At 42.2% G+C, this 15,259-nt stretch overlaps 1 protein-coding gene across 4 annotated transcripts in view; it reads left to right on the forward strand.

Annotated features, from left to right (window-relative positions):
• The window catches only part of vcl (vinculin), a 107,100-nt gene that overhangs the window by 39,031 nt on the left and 52,810 nt on the right, over positions 1-15,259 (forward strand). For 2 of the 4 annotated variants that reach the window (XM_033012643.1, XM_033012645.1), the window contains exons 4-7: positions 6,018-6,126; positions 8,363-8,485; positions 9,378-9,538; positions 10,170-10,172. In XM_033012643.1, the coding sequence (XP_032868534.1) occupies positions 6,018-6,126; positions 8,363-8,485; positions 9,378-9,538; positions 10,170-10,172 (396 nt within the window). The remainder of the gene's footprint in view (positions 1-6,017; positions 6,127-8,362; positions 8,486-9,377; positions 9,539-10,169; positions 10,173-15,259) is intronic. The other 2 variants (XM_033012644.1, XM_033012646.1) reach the window with 1 other exon arrangement.

Consider the following 15,259-nt stretch of genomic DNA (forward strand, 5'->3'; position numbering starts at 1 on the left):
GGCGGAAATGGCGGAGGATGCAGTCCGCAATAACCTACCTGACCTCCTGGTGGCTCAGCACTTCAACTCCCCCTCCCATTCCCAATCCGACCTCTCTGTCCTGGGTCTCCTCCATTGCCAGAGTGAGCAACAGCGGAAATTGGAGGAACAGCACCTCGTATTCCGTCTGGGGACCTTGCGTCCTTATGGCATTAACATAGAATTCTCCCAATTTGGCTAGCCCTTGCTGTCTCCTCCCCTTCCTTAACCCTCTAGCTGTCTCCTCCCACCCTCCCATCCGCCCACCCTCGGGCTCCTCCTCCTCCTCCCCTTTTCCTTCTTTCTTTCCCCCACCCCCCATCAGTCTGAAGAAGGGTTTTGGCCCGAAACGTCGCCTATTTCCTTCGCTCCATAGATGCTGCTGCACCCGCTGAGTTTCCCCAGCAATTTTGTGTACCTTCGATATTCCAGCATCTGCAGTTCCCTTTTGAACACTTTCTTCTGAGGCAGATGGATGAGTTGCACCTTAACTGGAGGGGAACCAATATCCCAGCAGGCATGTTTGTTAGTGCTACACGAGAAGGAATTTATAGAGTGCCTACGAGAACGCTTCTTAGAGCAGCTTGTACTCGAACCTACTGGGGAAAAGGCAATTCTGGATTTGGTAATGATTAACGAACGAGTTGTTATTAGGGAGCTTAAGGTAAATGAACCCCAAGGAGGTAGTGACCATAATATGATAAAATTCAATTTGCCGTTTGAAAAAGAGAAGTTGAAATTGATGTGTAGGTATGAATGTTGAGTAAAAGTGATGAGGGCGGAGCTGGATAAAGTTGATTGGAAAGGGATCTTAGTAGGAATGAATGTGGAGCAGCAAAGGCAGGGGTTTCTGGGAATGCTTTGGAAGAGGTAGGATATTTTTAGCCCGACAGGAAGAATGATTCTAAAGGGAGAATGAGGCAACCGTGGCTGATGAGGGAAGTCAAAGACAGCATAAAACTAAAAGGGAAGGCACATAAAGTTGCAAGAATTAGTGGAAAGCTAGAGGATCGAGAAACTTAAAAAAATCAACAGATATTAATTAAAAATGCAATAATGGGGAAAAGATGAAATCTGAAGGTATATATATATGTCGGAAATTATGTTGGAGAAGTGATAATGAGTTATAAAGAAATTACAGATTGGGAGAGTGGACTAAAGTGGCAGATGGAATACAGTGTAGCAAATTGTGGAGTCATGCATTTTGGTAGTTAGAATGAAGGTGTAAACTATTTTCTAAATGCGGAGAGGATTTAGAAGTTGGAGGTACAAAGGGACTTGGGAGTGCTGATACAACATTCCTAAAAGGTTAATTTGCAAGTTGAATCGAGAGTAAAGAGGCCAAATGCAATGTTAGCATTTATTTTGAGAGGACTAGAGTATAAAATCGGGGATATAATGCTAAGGCTTTATGAGGCACTTGTCAGACCACATTTGGGTATTGTGAGCAGTTTTTGACCCATATTTGAGGATGGATGTGCTGGTGCCGAACAGGGTCCAGAGGAGGTTGATCCCGGGGTTGATTGGGTTAACGTATGATGAGCGTTTAATGTCACTGGGCCTGTAAGTGCAAGTGTTTAGAAGAATGAGGGGGGACCTCATTCAAAGCTACCAAATAATGAAAAGTCTGGATAGAGTGGATACGTAGAGGTTATTTCAAGTCACCCTGCATCCTCATAGCATCCTCCTTACAGTTCACACTGCCTCCCAGCTTTGTGTCAATACAAATTTGCTAATGTTACTTGTAATCCCTTCATCTAAATCATTAATATCTATCTATTATATATTAAAACTGTGTGCCTGTCGCCTGCCGTCCGTCCGGCTGCCTGTCTGCCTTTGATTCGTTCCCATCGTGTGATGTCACAATGCCCAATGCTCGCAGATGTCCAATCGCAATGTCAAATGCTCGCAGATGTCCAATCGGAATGGATCCATTTACATGTACGGCTTCCGACTGCATTTCTTCCTTTGATTCACTGCAACTCCGAAACCAGACGCAGAATCGCCGACATCTTTTCCATTTCGGTAGAGATTTCACTTTTCTTTCTAAGTATCCGCACCTCATTACATTTCGTCGTGTTTATGTACACATTTTTAATCAAATCTGCCCCCCCCCCCCCCACCAAATATTTTTTTTAAAACTGGCATCTCACCCATAGAATCAGCCCCAGACTCGGTTTGTACTCGCAAGATTTTAGACGATTGAGGGGGTATCTTATAGAAACTTACAAAATTCTTAAGGGGTTGGACAGGCTAGATGCAGGAAGATTGTTCCAGATGTTGGGGAAGTCCAGAACAAGTGGTCACAGTTTAAGGATAAGGGGTAAATCTTTTACGACCGAGATGAGAAAAACATTTTTCACACAGAGAGTGGTGAATCTCTGGAATTCACTGACACAGAAGGTAGTTGAGGCCTGTTCATTGGCTGTATTTAAGAGGGTTAGATGTGGCCCCTGTGGCTAAAGGGATCAGGGGGTATGGAGAGAAGTCAGGTACATGATACTGAGTTGGATGATCAGCCATGATCATATTGAATGGTGGTGCAGGCTCAAAGGGACAAATAGCCTACTCCTGCACTTAATTTCTATGTTTCCCTCTCCTCACCCCTCTCCCTCTCCCACCATCACTCTCTTCCCCACCCCACTTCCCGCTCTACCCCACCCCCTTCCCTCTCTCCCCCCGCCCCCTTCCCCTACCCCTCTGTCCCTCTTCCACCACTCCCGCTACCCCTCCCTCCCCACTCTCCCCCTTCTCTCCTTCCCCTCTCCTTCTCCTCATCCCTCTTCCATCCCTCTCTCCCCCACCCCTTCCCTCTCTACCCCACCCCCTTCCCTCTCTCCCCCGCCCCTTCCCCTCTGTCCCTCTTCCACCACTCCCCCTACCCCTCCCTCTCCCACTTCACTCCCCTTACCCACCCCTCTCCCTCCCTCACCCCCCCCTCCCTTCCCCTCTCTCCCCTACCCCTTCCCCTACCGCTCTGTCCCTCTTCCACCACTCCCCCGTCCCTCTTCCACCACTCCTGCTACCCCTCTCCCCCTCCCTCCCTCCCTCCCTCCCCACTCTTGCACTTCTCTCCCCCCCCTCCCCCCCCCACACTCTCTCCCCCCACCCCTCTCCCCCTCCCATCCCACTCTCCCCCTCCCTCCACACTCTTCCGCCTCTCCCTTCTCATTCCCTTACCGTGCACAGTCTCTGTCTTTAAGAAGGAACTACAGATGCTGGAAAATCGAAGGTAGACATAAAAAAAGCTGGATAAACTCAGCGGGTGCGGCAGCATCTATGGAGCGAATTGAATGGTCAACGTTTTTGGCCGAAACCCGGAAGAAGGGCTTCGGCCAAAAACGTTGCCCTTTTCCTTCGGTCCATAGATGCTGCTGCACCAGATGAGTTTATCCAGCTTTTTTGTTGTTGTACCAGCCTCTCTCTCTCTCTCTCTCTGCCCTTTTCTCTTCTCTCGACTCATGCACGCCCGCTCCAACCGCTCCCCCCCCCCCCCTTCATCTCTCTCCCCCATCCTCTTCTCCCCCCCCTCCCCCCCTCTCCCTCTCCACCCTCCTCCTCCCCTTCCTCACAAAATATTTGTTGTGGGGGCGGGTCCTCAGTGTGTGTGACTGTTTGTGGAGGCAGCCACACGCTCTCCATTCAAGAAGACGCTCATCTGTTTGCGGAAGCGCGTGCTTAGTATGTGACCAAAGATCTTATAGCGGAGCTCTCTACTACAAGATCTTTGTGTGTGACGACACACGCTCCCCCCCCCCCCTTTGGTGCAGGAGGCGCGCGCAGTATCTGAACGCTCAGCGAATATTCGAATTCTTCACTAACCGTCATTCTGACTTTGCTTGTGAAGTGAAAAGTCCTGAATTGCATTTGTCTGATGCAGGAAGATTGTTCCCGTTGTTGGGGAAGTCCAGGACAAGCGGGTCACAGTTTAAGGATAAAGGGGAAATCCTTTAGTACTGAGATGAGGAAAACATTTTTCACACAGATAGTGGTGAGTCTCTGGAACTCTCTGCCACAGAAGGTAGTTGAGGCCAGTTCATTGGCTATATTTAAGAGGGAGTTAGATGTGGCCCTTGTGGCTAAAGGGATCAGGGGGTATGGAGAGAAGGCAGGTACAGGATACTGAGTTGGATGATCAGCCATGATCATATTGAATGGTGGTGCAGGCTCGAAGGGCCGAATGGCCTACTCCTGCACTTAATTTCCATGCTTCTATGTTTCCCTCTCCTCACCCCTCTCCCACCCATCCCTCTCTCCCCCACCCCCCTTCCCTCTCTACCACCACCCCCTTACCCCTACCCCTCTGTCCCTCTTTCACCACTCCCCCTACCACTCCCTCCCCACTCTTCCACTTCTATCCCCTTACCCGACGCCTCTCCCTCCCCCACCCCTCTCTCTTCCGCTCCCTTCCCCTCTCTCCCACCCCTTCCCCTCTGTCCCTCTTCCAACCACTCCCCCGTCCCTCTTCTACCACTCCTGCTACCCCTCTACCCCTCCCTCCCCACTATTCCACTTCTCTCCCACTCTCTCCTCCCCCTCTCCCATCCCTCTCTCCCCCACCCCCCTTCCCTCTCTACCCCACCCCCTTCCCTCTCTCCCCCCACCCCCTTCCCCCTATCCCTCTTCCATCACTCCCGCTACCCCTCTCCTCCTCCCTCCCCACTCTTCCACTTCTCTCCCCCTTCCCCTCCCCACTCTTTCCCCTCTCTCCCCCCACCCCTCTCCCCATCCCTCCCTCCTCCCCTCCCTCCCCATCCCCCCCTCCCCCCGCAAACGCCGTTGGGGAAACAGACCCAACGGGTCTGCACTTGGTCTAGTATATTATAAATAGCTATTATAAATGTCCCAGCACCGAGCCTTGCTGTACCCCACTAATCACTGCCTGCCATTCTGAAAGAGATCCGTTAATCCCTACTCTTTGTTTCCTGTCTGCCAATTTTCTATCCATGTCAGCACTACCCCAATACCATGTGCCCTAATTGTGCCCACTAATCTCCTATGTGGGATCTTATCAAATGCTTTCTGAAAGTCCAGGTACACCACATCCACTGGCTCTCCTTGTCCATTTTCCTAGTTACATCCTCAAAAAAATCCAGAGGATTAGTCAAGCACGATTTTTTTGTGTACAAGTTGAGAGGTCATGCTCCAGTTTTACAATTGAATTTATTTGTCATTCAAAACAAATTTGATTAAAATGTTATTACCATACAGTCATAACAATAAAAAGCTAACAAAACACACAATTGCATAAATTTAACATAAACATCCACCACAGTGACTCTCCTCCAGGCACCTCCTCACTGCGATGAAAGGTAAAAAAAGTCTTATCTCTTCCTTGCTTCTGCTGCTGTGGTCAGGCAGTCAAACCGCTGCGTCAAGGCGATCGAGGTTCCCAATATTGAAGCCCATGCCGTGCGATGAAAGGTCCTGCGAATGGGTGATGTTTTGGGTCGAGATCAGTTCTGAAGAAGGGTCTTGACCCGAAACGTCACCCATTCCTTCTCTCCAGAGATGCTGCCCATCCCGCCGAGTTACTCCAACATTTTGTGTCTACCTTAGTCTTGTGGAGGTGTCTAAGATCATGAGAGGAATAGATAAGGTAAATTCACACTTTTACCCAGAGTACGGGGAATCAAGAACCAGAGGACTTTGGTTTAGGGCGAGGGAGGAAAGGATTTAATAGGAATCTGCGAGGCAACTTTTACAGAAAGGGTGGTAGGTATATGGACCGAACTGCCAGATGAGGTAGTTGAGGCAGGTATTATCACAATGTTTTGGGACAGGGACATGGATAAGATACATTTAGTAGGATATGTGCCAAACACAGACAGGTGGGATAGCATAGGTTGGTGTGGGCAAGATGGCCCAAAGGACCTGTTTCCACGGTGTATGACTCTATGACAGTGATAATGACATGTATTTCATTGTATGTGGTTATGCCTAAAATTATAAGTTGTGCTAAATTTTGTTATGTCTTTATTCAAACAATGTTATCACAGGTCCGTAAAATTATTCGTGTATGCAAAGGTATTTTGGAATATCTCACGGTTGCTGAAGTCGTAGAAACAATGGAGGATTTGGTGACTTACACCAAAAACTTGGGTCCAGGTGAAGAATTCTAAATTTTTGGATGTTTATAATGTAACAAAAGCAAACTGACCTTCATTTCAACCACATTTTTGTAGGGATTATGTATTTTGATGAAGTTATAGCTTCATGGAGAAAGGAGAAATATTGGGTCTTCATGGAGAAAGGAGAAATATTAGGACAAAGGAAAAAAGTCATTCTTATTTTAACTTTCAGCTTACATTCCTATCTCCAGATGCATAAATATGTTGTGTGGATGGAGATTGTGACCAGCAAATGTATTTAACATTCTGTATAGATGGAAAATTATTGGAAATGTAGAACAGATGGGAAAGTTGGACATTTTGCCCTTTGAACTTGCTGAACTATTCATTGTGACCTTAAATGATACTTGTCTTAACATCATGATCTCTCTTCACCCTCGCCCTCTCCTTGCCTGTACCCCCCAACCCACCCCACCCCAGACCCAATGATGCTTCCATTGCTGAATGAGATTTCTCATTCTGTCTATAATAAATGTCTTGCTCCATATGCAGCAGCATAACTTGGCTGTAAACAAAGAACCCATAGATAACATAATAAACATAAACATTCAGTAAATTAAAAAAAAACCATAGTATTAGTGTAAAAATCACTTAGTGCAACCAAGACAATTTGTAGTTTGCTGTTTACTTGATGTCAAGAGCAAGATGGTTGCTGGGAAGACGCTGTTCCTGAATCTGGAGGTTACAGTTTTCAGATTGCTATACCACCTTCCCATGGTAGGAGGGAAATATGATGCTGGTTGCCTTTTGAGACAGCGCCTCCTATAGAGGGGAGGTTGGTACCCGTGATGGACCAGGTAGTGTCCACCATTTTTTGTAATCTCCTTAATTCCTACACATTCGAGTTACTGAACCACGCCACAATATAATCGGTCAATATGCTCTCCACTGTACACATGTAGAAATTCACCTCTCTCCATCACCGACAATTTATCTATTATAGAGTCATACAACGTAGAAACAGGCTCTTTGGCTCAACTTGCCCATACCAACCAACATGTCCCATCTACAATAGTCCCACCTGCTTGCGATTGGCCCATATCCCATCTGTACCTGTCCTATCCATGTACCTGTCACATAGTCTTTTTCCCCCAAGTTGTCTAAAAATTGACAAGTTGATTTAAGGTGAGAGGATAAAGACTTAACAGGTGCCTGAGGAGCAACCTTTTTACGCAGATGGTGATGAATACATGGAACAAGCTATCAGAGAGACTGGTAGTAGTGGCGACATATTATTTAGTTCATTATTATCATGTGTACCGAGATACAGTGAAAAGCTTTTTGTTGTGTGCTATCCAGTCAAAGAAAAGATTACATATGAATACAATCAAGTTATCCTTAGAGTACAGATAAAGGGTACAACATTTAGCACAAGATAAAATCTGATAACGTCTGATTGAAGATAGCTCAAAGCCTCCAATGTGGTAGATGGGAGGTCAGGACTGCACTTGAGCTGGTGAGAGGACAGTTGCCAGATGACAGCTGGGAAGAAATGGCATTTAAAATATATTGAAAAGGTATATGGATAGGAAAGCTATGGAGGGATATGGGCCAGACTCGGGCAAGTGTGTCTAGTTCAGTTGTCTTCTTTCGAGTCCATCTTTCATGTTTCAAATGTTGACATTGTTGTCATCGTCCGTCCTCAGGCGACAATCAGTGGGAGACATCACTTGATGCAATAGATGATGGTGGTAGCAGAATGAGCTCAGGATACTTTCAGTTTCCAGCCCTGTGACGTGGACGCTTCTGCTATGGGGACGTCCAGCTCATTTAACCAACTTGATTAATGTGGACGTTAGGCCAAATGGCATGTTTCCATGCTGTCTGTCACTATCAGCTTTGGCTCTGAGATTTAAGGTGAGAAGGGAAAGATTTAAAAGGGGCCTGAGGAGCAACTTTTCTACCCAGAAGGTTGTGGGTATATGGAATGAGCCGATAGTAGAAGTTTTAGAAGCAGATAAAATTACAATGTTGGAAAGGCATTGAGGAGGATGCATGGGCAGCAAAGGTTTAGAGGGAAATGGACTAAACACAGGCAAATGGACCAGCTCAGGTAGACATCTTGGTTAGCATGGATGAATTGGGCCAAAGTTGTTTACATGCTGTGTACCTATGACTTTCCAACTCTATTTTTGGTGTCCACATATAGTTGTTTATTCTATAATTATATGTATTTATTGTCCCTTTCTTCCTTCACCGCACCATGGATTAAGGAATGACCAAAATGGCTAAAATGATTGATGAACGACAACAGGAACTAACACATCAAGAGCACAGGGTAATGCTGGTGAATTCCATGAACACTGTGAAAGAACTTCTTCCTGTACTCATTTCAGGTAAATATTTCTTCCACATTTGGATAATAGCTTGGTGCCTGGATATGTCTTTGAGTTGGTCTGTCTATCAATCTCCAGCAGTGTGAATAGAATTTGAAAGTATATTCGATTTTTTTTTGGTGCTGTCCACCCCTCACTGTTTCATTAATTTATTTTTTCATTCTTCAAATCTAATCAAATTTGAGTGCATATAACTTGTCAATAGGATTTGCTTTTGCAATTAAATTGACCTGCTGAGCTTCTCCAACACTCTTTCTTTGTAAACCAGCATTTGTAGTTATTAGGACGTAGAACAGTGCAACAAAAAAAACAGGCACTTCAGCCCACAATGTCTGTGCTGAACATGATGCCAGGACCTCTCATCTAACTGAACATAATCTATAACTCTCCATTCCCTGCATACCCATGTGCCTATCCAAAAGTCTCTTAAATCCCACTATTGATGCAGATCCCTGTGGTAATCCACTGGTTATAGACCTCCAGCGTGAATATTGTCCTTCCACCACAAACCTCTTGCTTCTAATAGTAAGCCAGTTCTGTATCCATATGACCAAGTCACTATTAATGCTGTGCATCTTAATCTACTGAATCAGTCTACCATGGGGTGGTAGTAAGTAAATACCTTACTAAGGTATCAAATATCTTACTAAAATCCATGTAGATATGTGGTATCTGACTTTTTCTTGCACAGAATCAAATCTTTATTACTTTAATAATGATCCAATAATTTATTGAGTTATAGGAGTTTGCAAATGATTGTACTTGAAGATGAAATCAAGGTTCTAATAAATAGGATTATTTTTGAAGCACAAATAATGTGTGTATGTATGCTTGTGGCTATATATCTTGTTGAAATGCTTTAAATGAAATTTATAATATTTTTGCTTTGCAGCCATAAAGATTTTTGTGACTACAAAACAATTCAAAAGCCAGGGAATGGAAGAAGCTTTAAAGAACCGTAACTTCACTGTGGAAAAGATGAGTACTGAAATTAGTGAGATAATTCGTGTGTTGCAGCTAACATCTTGGGATGAAGATGCTTGGGCCAGTAAGGTAAATTTGAAAGTTGTGACAGGAAATAATGCAAGTGCTTTATAAGAAATAACTTGACTGTTAAGGTTTTTATTTACTTTTCTATTGACGTATAATATGCTTTTGGATCTTATTCTTAATAGGGTAATAATTACTTGGTTCTGATCATATATATGTTCCTTCACTGGAGTGTTTGTATGTGTATTATGTCCCGTTTTGCATTTTTCACCATTTCACTTTTCTAAAAAATCTTGGTAGGAACATTTGAAGCTTACTTATTTATTTGTTACTGCAGAATGCCAAGTCATAACCTGTGAGCATGTCCATTCAGGTGAAGTGCCTGTTTCAAGGCTGGATAGTATATACTTTCCCTTCTGATATCCATTGAACATCTGGCCAAATAAATATGAATTTGCAAAGACTATTGACTTTAGATGCAGCTTGATATACTCAGTATGTTTTTATATTGTTATAAGTGTGTCAGTGGACAATAAGTAGATTTATCATAGAGACCTTGCTGTAAATCTTCTGCTGCATTTTGTGGTCAAAATATTGCATGTTTCATAATTTTCTTTTATATTCATTTTCTTCTTTGATCATTACAAACTTATTTTTACCCTTTTCTTTGTTTCTTCTTCATTCTCCCTTGTAGAAGGTAAGCTCACTTTTGTTTTCTTTGCTTTTCTGCTGAAGCATGTACCGAAAGAATGCAGGTAACTGCCTTGTGTGTGGTGCAGTTTGCTTCAATTAATGTCATGGCTAGCAGATGCTGAACACAATACCTAAAATTTAAATCTGCTGTTAGGTTACATATCTGGAACTTTTTCAAACTACAAACCATGATTTGACCATGTTTTTAAAGCTTTGACAGAATCTGTTTTTGGCATGATGCCTAAATTGCCACTTTTAAAGGTTTATTATAGCAAAAGTAGAGGAGAGGCGAACTTAAGGATCTGAGATGACCTCTGAATAGGATAATATTAATAATAGTTTAATTAACACTGCTCCTTATTGGTGAAATGCAGTGTCTGGTTACTGATCCATTGGGGACAGTATCCTCCTTATTTACTCTGTGGAAACCTTTGTTGCTTTGGAATATCTCGATCAAATCTCTTAATTTCACTGTTCTAAAGAGAACACCTGCTTTTTCAAATAGCTAAACCCCTTCATCTCTGCAACAATTCCCATCAGGCATCCCTGTACTCTCATGTTAATAAATTCCTTCAAATGTAATTTACATACAGTACCCTAATGGGTGTGATCAGTGTTTTATAGAATCCTCTAGTCTAATTCACTACTTGTAGGCTACATCCATTTATAAAGACCTATTGCTTAGTGACCTACCAGAAGGGTGGCTGTCCCAATAGCAAATCTCTCAAGTGTGTCATTATTTGGCCTCTCTTCAGTCGGCTGTTATTGTTTTCTGACTCTTAGCTAGTTTTGTATCCGCTCAGCAAACTGCTTGAACCTCGGGTTTGCTCTCAATTTTATTATAAAACATTTCATCAGGTGGCTTGATGGCTTATTAATTCTCTTTTTGGGAACTGGATAATGCTGTTGGAGCAAATATTTGTAGCCCATCACTAATTGTCCTTGAGAAAATTGTCATGAAGCTTCTTAACAGGCATACAGTAGGGAAACAGGCCCTTCGGCCCAACTTGTCTATGCCGTCAAATATGCCTCATCTATGCTAGTCCATTTCACCTGCATTTGGCCCATAGTCTTCTGAACCTTTTTCTATGTACCTGTCCAAGTGTCTTTAAAAGTGGTTATTGCACCTGCCTCAACTACCTCCTTAGGCATCACATTCCCTACAACCACCAGACTGTGTGGAAAAAGTTGCTCCTCGGGTTCCTATTAAATCTTTTCCCTCTCATCTTAAATCTTTGTCCTCTAGTTCTTGATTCACTTACTCTGGGTAAAAGTATCTGTGCATTCACCCTTTCTATTCCCCTCATGATTTTATACACCTCTGTAAGATCATTCCACAGCCTCCTGCACTCCAAGGGATAAAGTCTTATCCTATCCAAGGTACACAAAAATGCTGGAGGAACTCAGCGGGTGCAGCAGCATCTATGGAGCGAAGGAGATGGGCAACGTTTCGGGCCGAAACCCTTCTTCAGAGTGATCCTATCCAACCTTTCCCTATAGCTCTGGCCTTTAAGTCCTGGCAACATCCTTGTAAATATTTTCTGCACTCTTTCCAGCTTAACAATATCCTGTAGCAGGGTGACCCAAACTGAATACAATACTCCAAATGTGGCCTCACCAATGTCTTGTACAACTGTAACATCTCAACTTCTATACTCATTACCATGACTGATGAAGGTCAATGTATCGAAAGCATTTTTGACCACCCTATCTACGTGTGATATGACGTTCATGGAACTCGGTACTTACTCTCCTAGATCTCTGTGCTCTACCACACTCCCCGGGGCTCTGCCATTCACTATGAAGATCCTGCCCTGGTTTGCGTCAGATATTTGTCTTTTAAAACCAATGTTGGCTTTCATTTTGGAACATTTTTCAAAATTAATTCTGTTTGACATTAACAAACATTTATTTTGCCTCTTTTTTAACTGACTGGGATTTATTTGGCTCATGTATCAATCTTGGGTGAGGAGAAAGGGTGAAATCATGTAATTGTCTTTCCAACTCTTGTGGTAGAGCAAGATTTGAAGATTATGGTTCACAATTTCTACCCTTATTTCTTCGATAATCTAGAACGCATCCCATCCACACTGGGTAACATTACTACTTTAAGTGCAATCAACTTTTTAAATGATTCTGGTTTATCTATTTTTATATTATCCAATCTCTCAACCACCTCTTCCTTCACTGGAAGTAACCAACAGTTACTCAAAATATCCCATGCAGAGGATTATTTCAGTTTTTCTGTCATGCCATCAATCAAGGACAATTTTGGTTCCATTCTTCCATCATCTACACTTTGTTTTTAAGAACTGCTCTTTGTGCTGTAAATATTGCAGATAGGATTAGGTTCATTGCTATGATCCAGTAATCAGGATTTTGTAGCCTTGATACATTGAAGTAGCATTAGGAACATTCTAAAGGAGAATATGATGATGTAGTTATAAGTGAATTGATAAATGATTCATGGAAAACTAAACCAGAATTCACACTTTTTTTTGTTTTGTCTGAGAAACAGAACTTGGACATGTTGTAAATATTACCTGAACAGCAAAGTTTTTAGATTAACATAGAGGTCCTGCTAAAGAGTTGATGTATTTAAAAAAAAACAAAAACAAAAACACTGCTTGTATGTGCTTCTAACATGAGGCTCTAGTAATCTTTTATATTCACAGTTCTAACTGTGCATCCTGGAAGTGACTTGGACTGCATTAGTTTAGATAAATTTCTGGATAGAGGTAATGTCAATTAAAGTTTGTTTTCTTTCAATCTGGAGACAGCCTCTTAATTCATGCAATCCAGTGTATAATTTCCATTTACACTGAATAGGTTTAGTTATTTATTTTCAATTCCTTGCATTCCTGTTGAAAGTATTTTTGAAAGCATATTCAATTATCAGCTTGTCTAAGAATCTCATTTAGTGCAATTTGGTGACAGTTTAACTTTGAATGAATCACAATACCAAATCTTAGTGCAGTATCGTACTGATGTTGAGGAGGTATTTTTGTTGAGTTTGCATTCTTTACTGCATTAAAATATAACTAAAGGCTAGGGTGAGTATTGAGAGGTAAACCTTCTCTGCAACCAGTTGTGAGTAGAGCACAGTTTAATCAGCAGCTACACAATAGCAGTTGTAACTCTGATGGGTTTTTTACTTGTCTAAAGCTGAGTACCGTGCATTTTTAAACTGATCGTGGAATTAAAATAATTATTAAAAATGGCTATTTGCTCGATTTTCACTGAGGATAATTTGCCATGAGTAGTGATCACTCAACCCAGCCATTCGTAGTAAATTCCACTTGATCGTAAGATTATCAAGCAATTGGAAATGGTCAGTTCATTATTGTGCCAAGTGCTGGCTGGAAAATTAGCGACAATTATTAAACACATTAGTATTTGAGCTTAAACTGGCAAGATTCTGCTTCCAACTGTCACATTAAAGTACTTTTTCTACTGCACCAGTGTCTGGATCATTCTCTTTGTTTACAACTAATATGTTGATTTGTAATGGAGCACCAATTTGCTACAAATGACTGAAGGAAGTGAATAGAACAGTTGGTGTAGTTCCATCAAGAATATGCTATTTTTTTCAATTGGAGAAGAGCCACATGCTTTCCAGTGTTCTTTGCTGCGCCACATTATGCTTTAATTAAAAAGACACTTTTCAGTTGATCACTGCTTGATTATCACAGCATCGATATGGTTGCAATGAATGAATTAGTGCTTTCACAAGATTATTTTGCATGTTTGACTGAAGAAGGTTATGTTTGAAAAAGGCAGATGAATATATAGGCGCTGTTTGTTAAATAAACATAGGATGCAACTTGCCTGGAAAAAAAGTTTAATTTCCTTTTGCAGACAATGACAAAACAAAAGCTTTGTAAGATCTGCCAAGAAGTTAGTTTTGACAAAGTCTGAAATTGGTTTTAAGGAGCTCTGAAATGTTTGTTTATTTTCTTATGTACTACAGTAATTATTATCATTATTATCAAACAAGTTTCTTCTCAAAATATAAAACCCTCATAAATTTGCTTTCCAAATGTATTTTATAAGTTTGCAATAACTTTTCCTTTCACATCAAATTTAATCTTTTAATCAAATTACTGCAGAGGCAATTTGTGAAAAAGAGGCAACTTTGGAAAGTCCGTGCAATGAAATCAGACCAATAAATAATATACGCATATGGTTCACATTTAAAAAAGTACTCTGCATAATTCTTTGTTACTTTTAAAATTCTTTCATATGCAGGGCATTAGTAATATGAAGTCAATCGGTTCAATTGCAAAGAAATAATAAATCAACGGTATTAAAAATTATAGTAATGTTTCAGGCTTGTATTGACAGTAACAATATTATCCCAACCAAGCTCGTCTCCAAACTTGTGGAAGTTGGAGTTAGTACTCCCCTCCGCAACTGAATTCCTGACCAACAGATACATAGTGAGGATAGGTGATAATTCATCCTCCACGATAATCCTCAACACTAGTGCATTTTCCGCTCCCAATTATATTCCTTATACACACATGACTGTGCAGCCAAATACCAATACAACTCAATTTACAAGTGGGCCGGATGTCAAATAATGACAAGACAGAGAACAGTAAGGAGAGTGGTAACCTGGTGCCAAGACAACAAGCTCTCCCTCAATGTCAGCAAGATGAAGGAGATTGTGACTGACTTCACTTTCTGGTGCACATTGACAGCTCCGAAGTAGAGATGGTTGATATCTTTAAGTTCTTGGGAATAAATTTCACCAAGCAATTTGTCCTGGACCAGCCTCATTGAATTGATAGCCAATAATACACACCAATACCTTTAGAAGGCTTAGGAAGTTCAGCATGTCCCCGACAACCCTCACCAACCTCTACAGATGTGCCGTAGAAAACATTTCATTGGGATACATCACAGTATCGTCTCTCCCCACCCTCCCACTTCCGCAACTCTAAAGGACTTACCGTACACTGTGGCAGCAGTTTACCTTCCTCTTCATCGCGCAGACAGCGCTCCCCCGCTCTCCCTGGCCCCCACCTTCGCGATGTGTTTGTGTGTGTGTGCGGTCTGTCGATCCAGCTCGTGGTTTCAACGCGAACA

This window comes from Amblyraja radiata, chromosome 37 (genome assembly GCF_010909765.2).
Source record: "Amblyraja radiata isolate CabotCenter1 chromosome 37, sAmbRad1.1.pri, whole genome shotgun sequence".
Taxonomy (NCBI): domain Eukaryota; kingdom Metazoa; phylum Chordata; class Chondrichthyes; order Rajiformes; family Rajidae; genus Amblyraja; species Amblyraja radiata.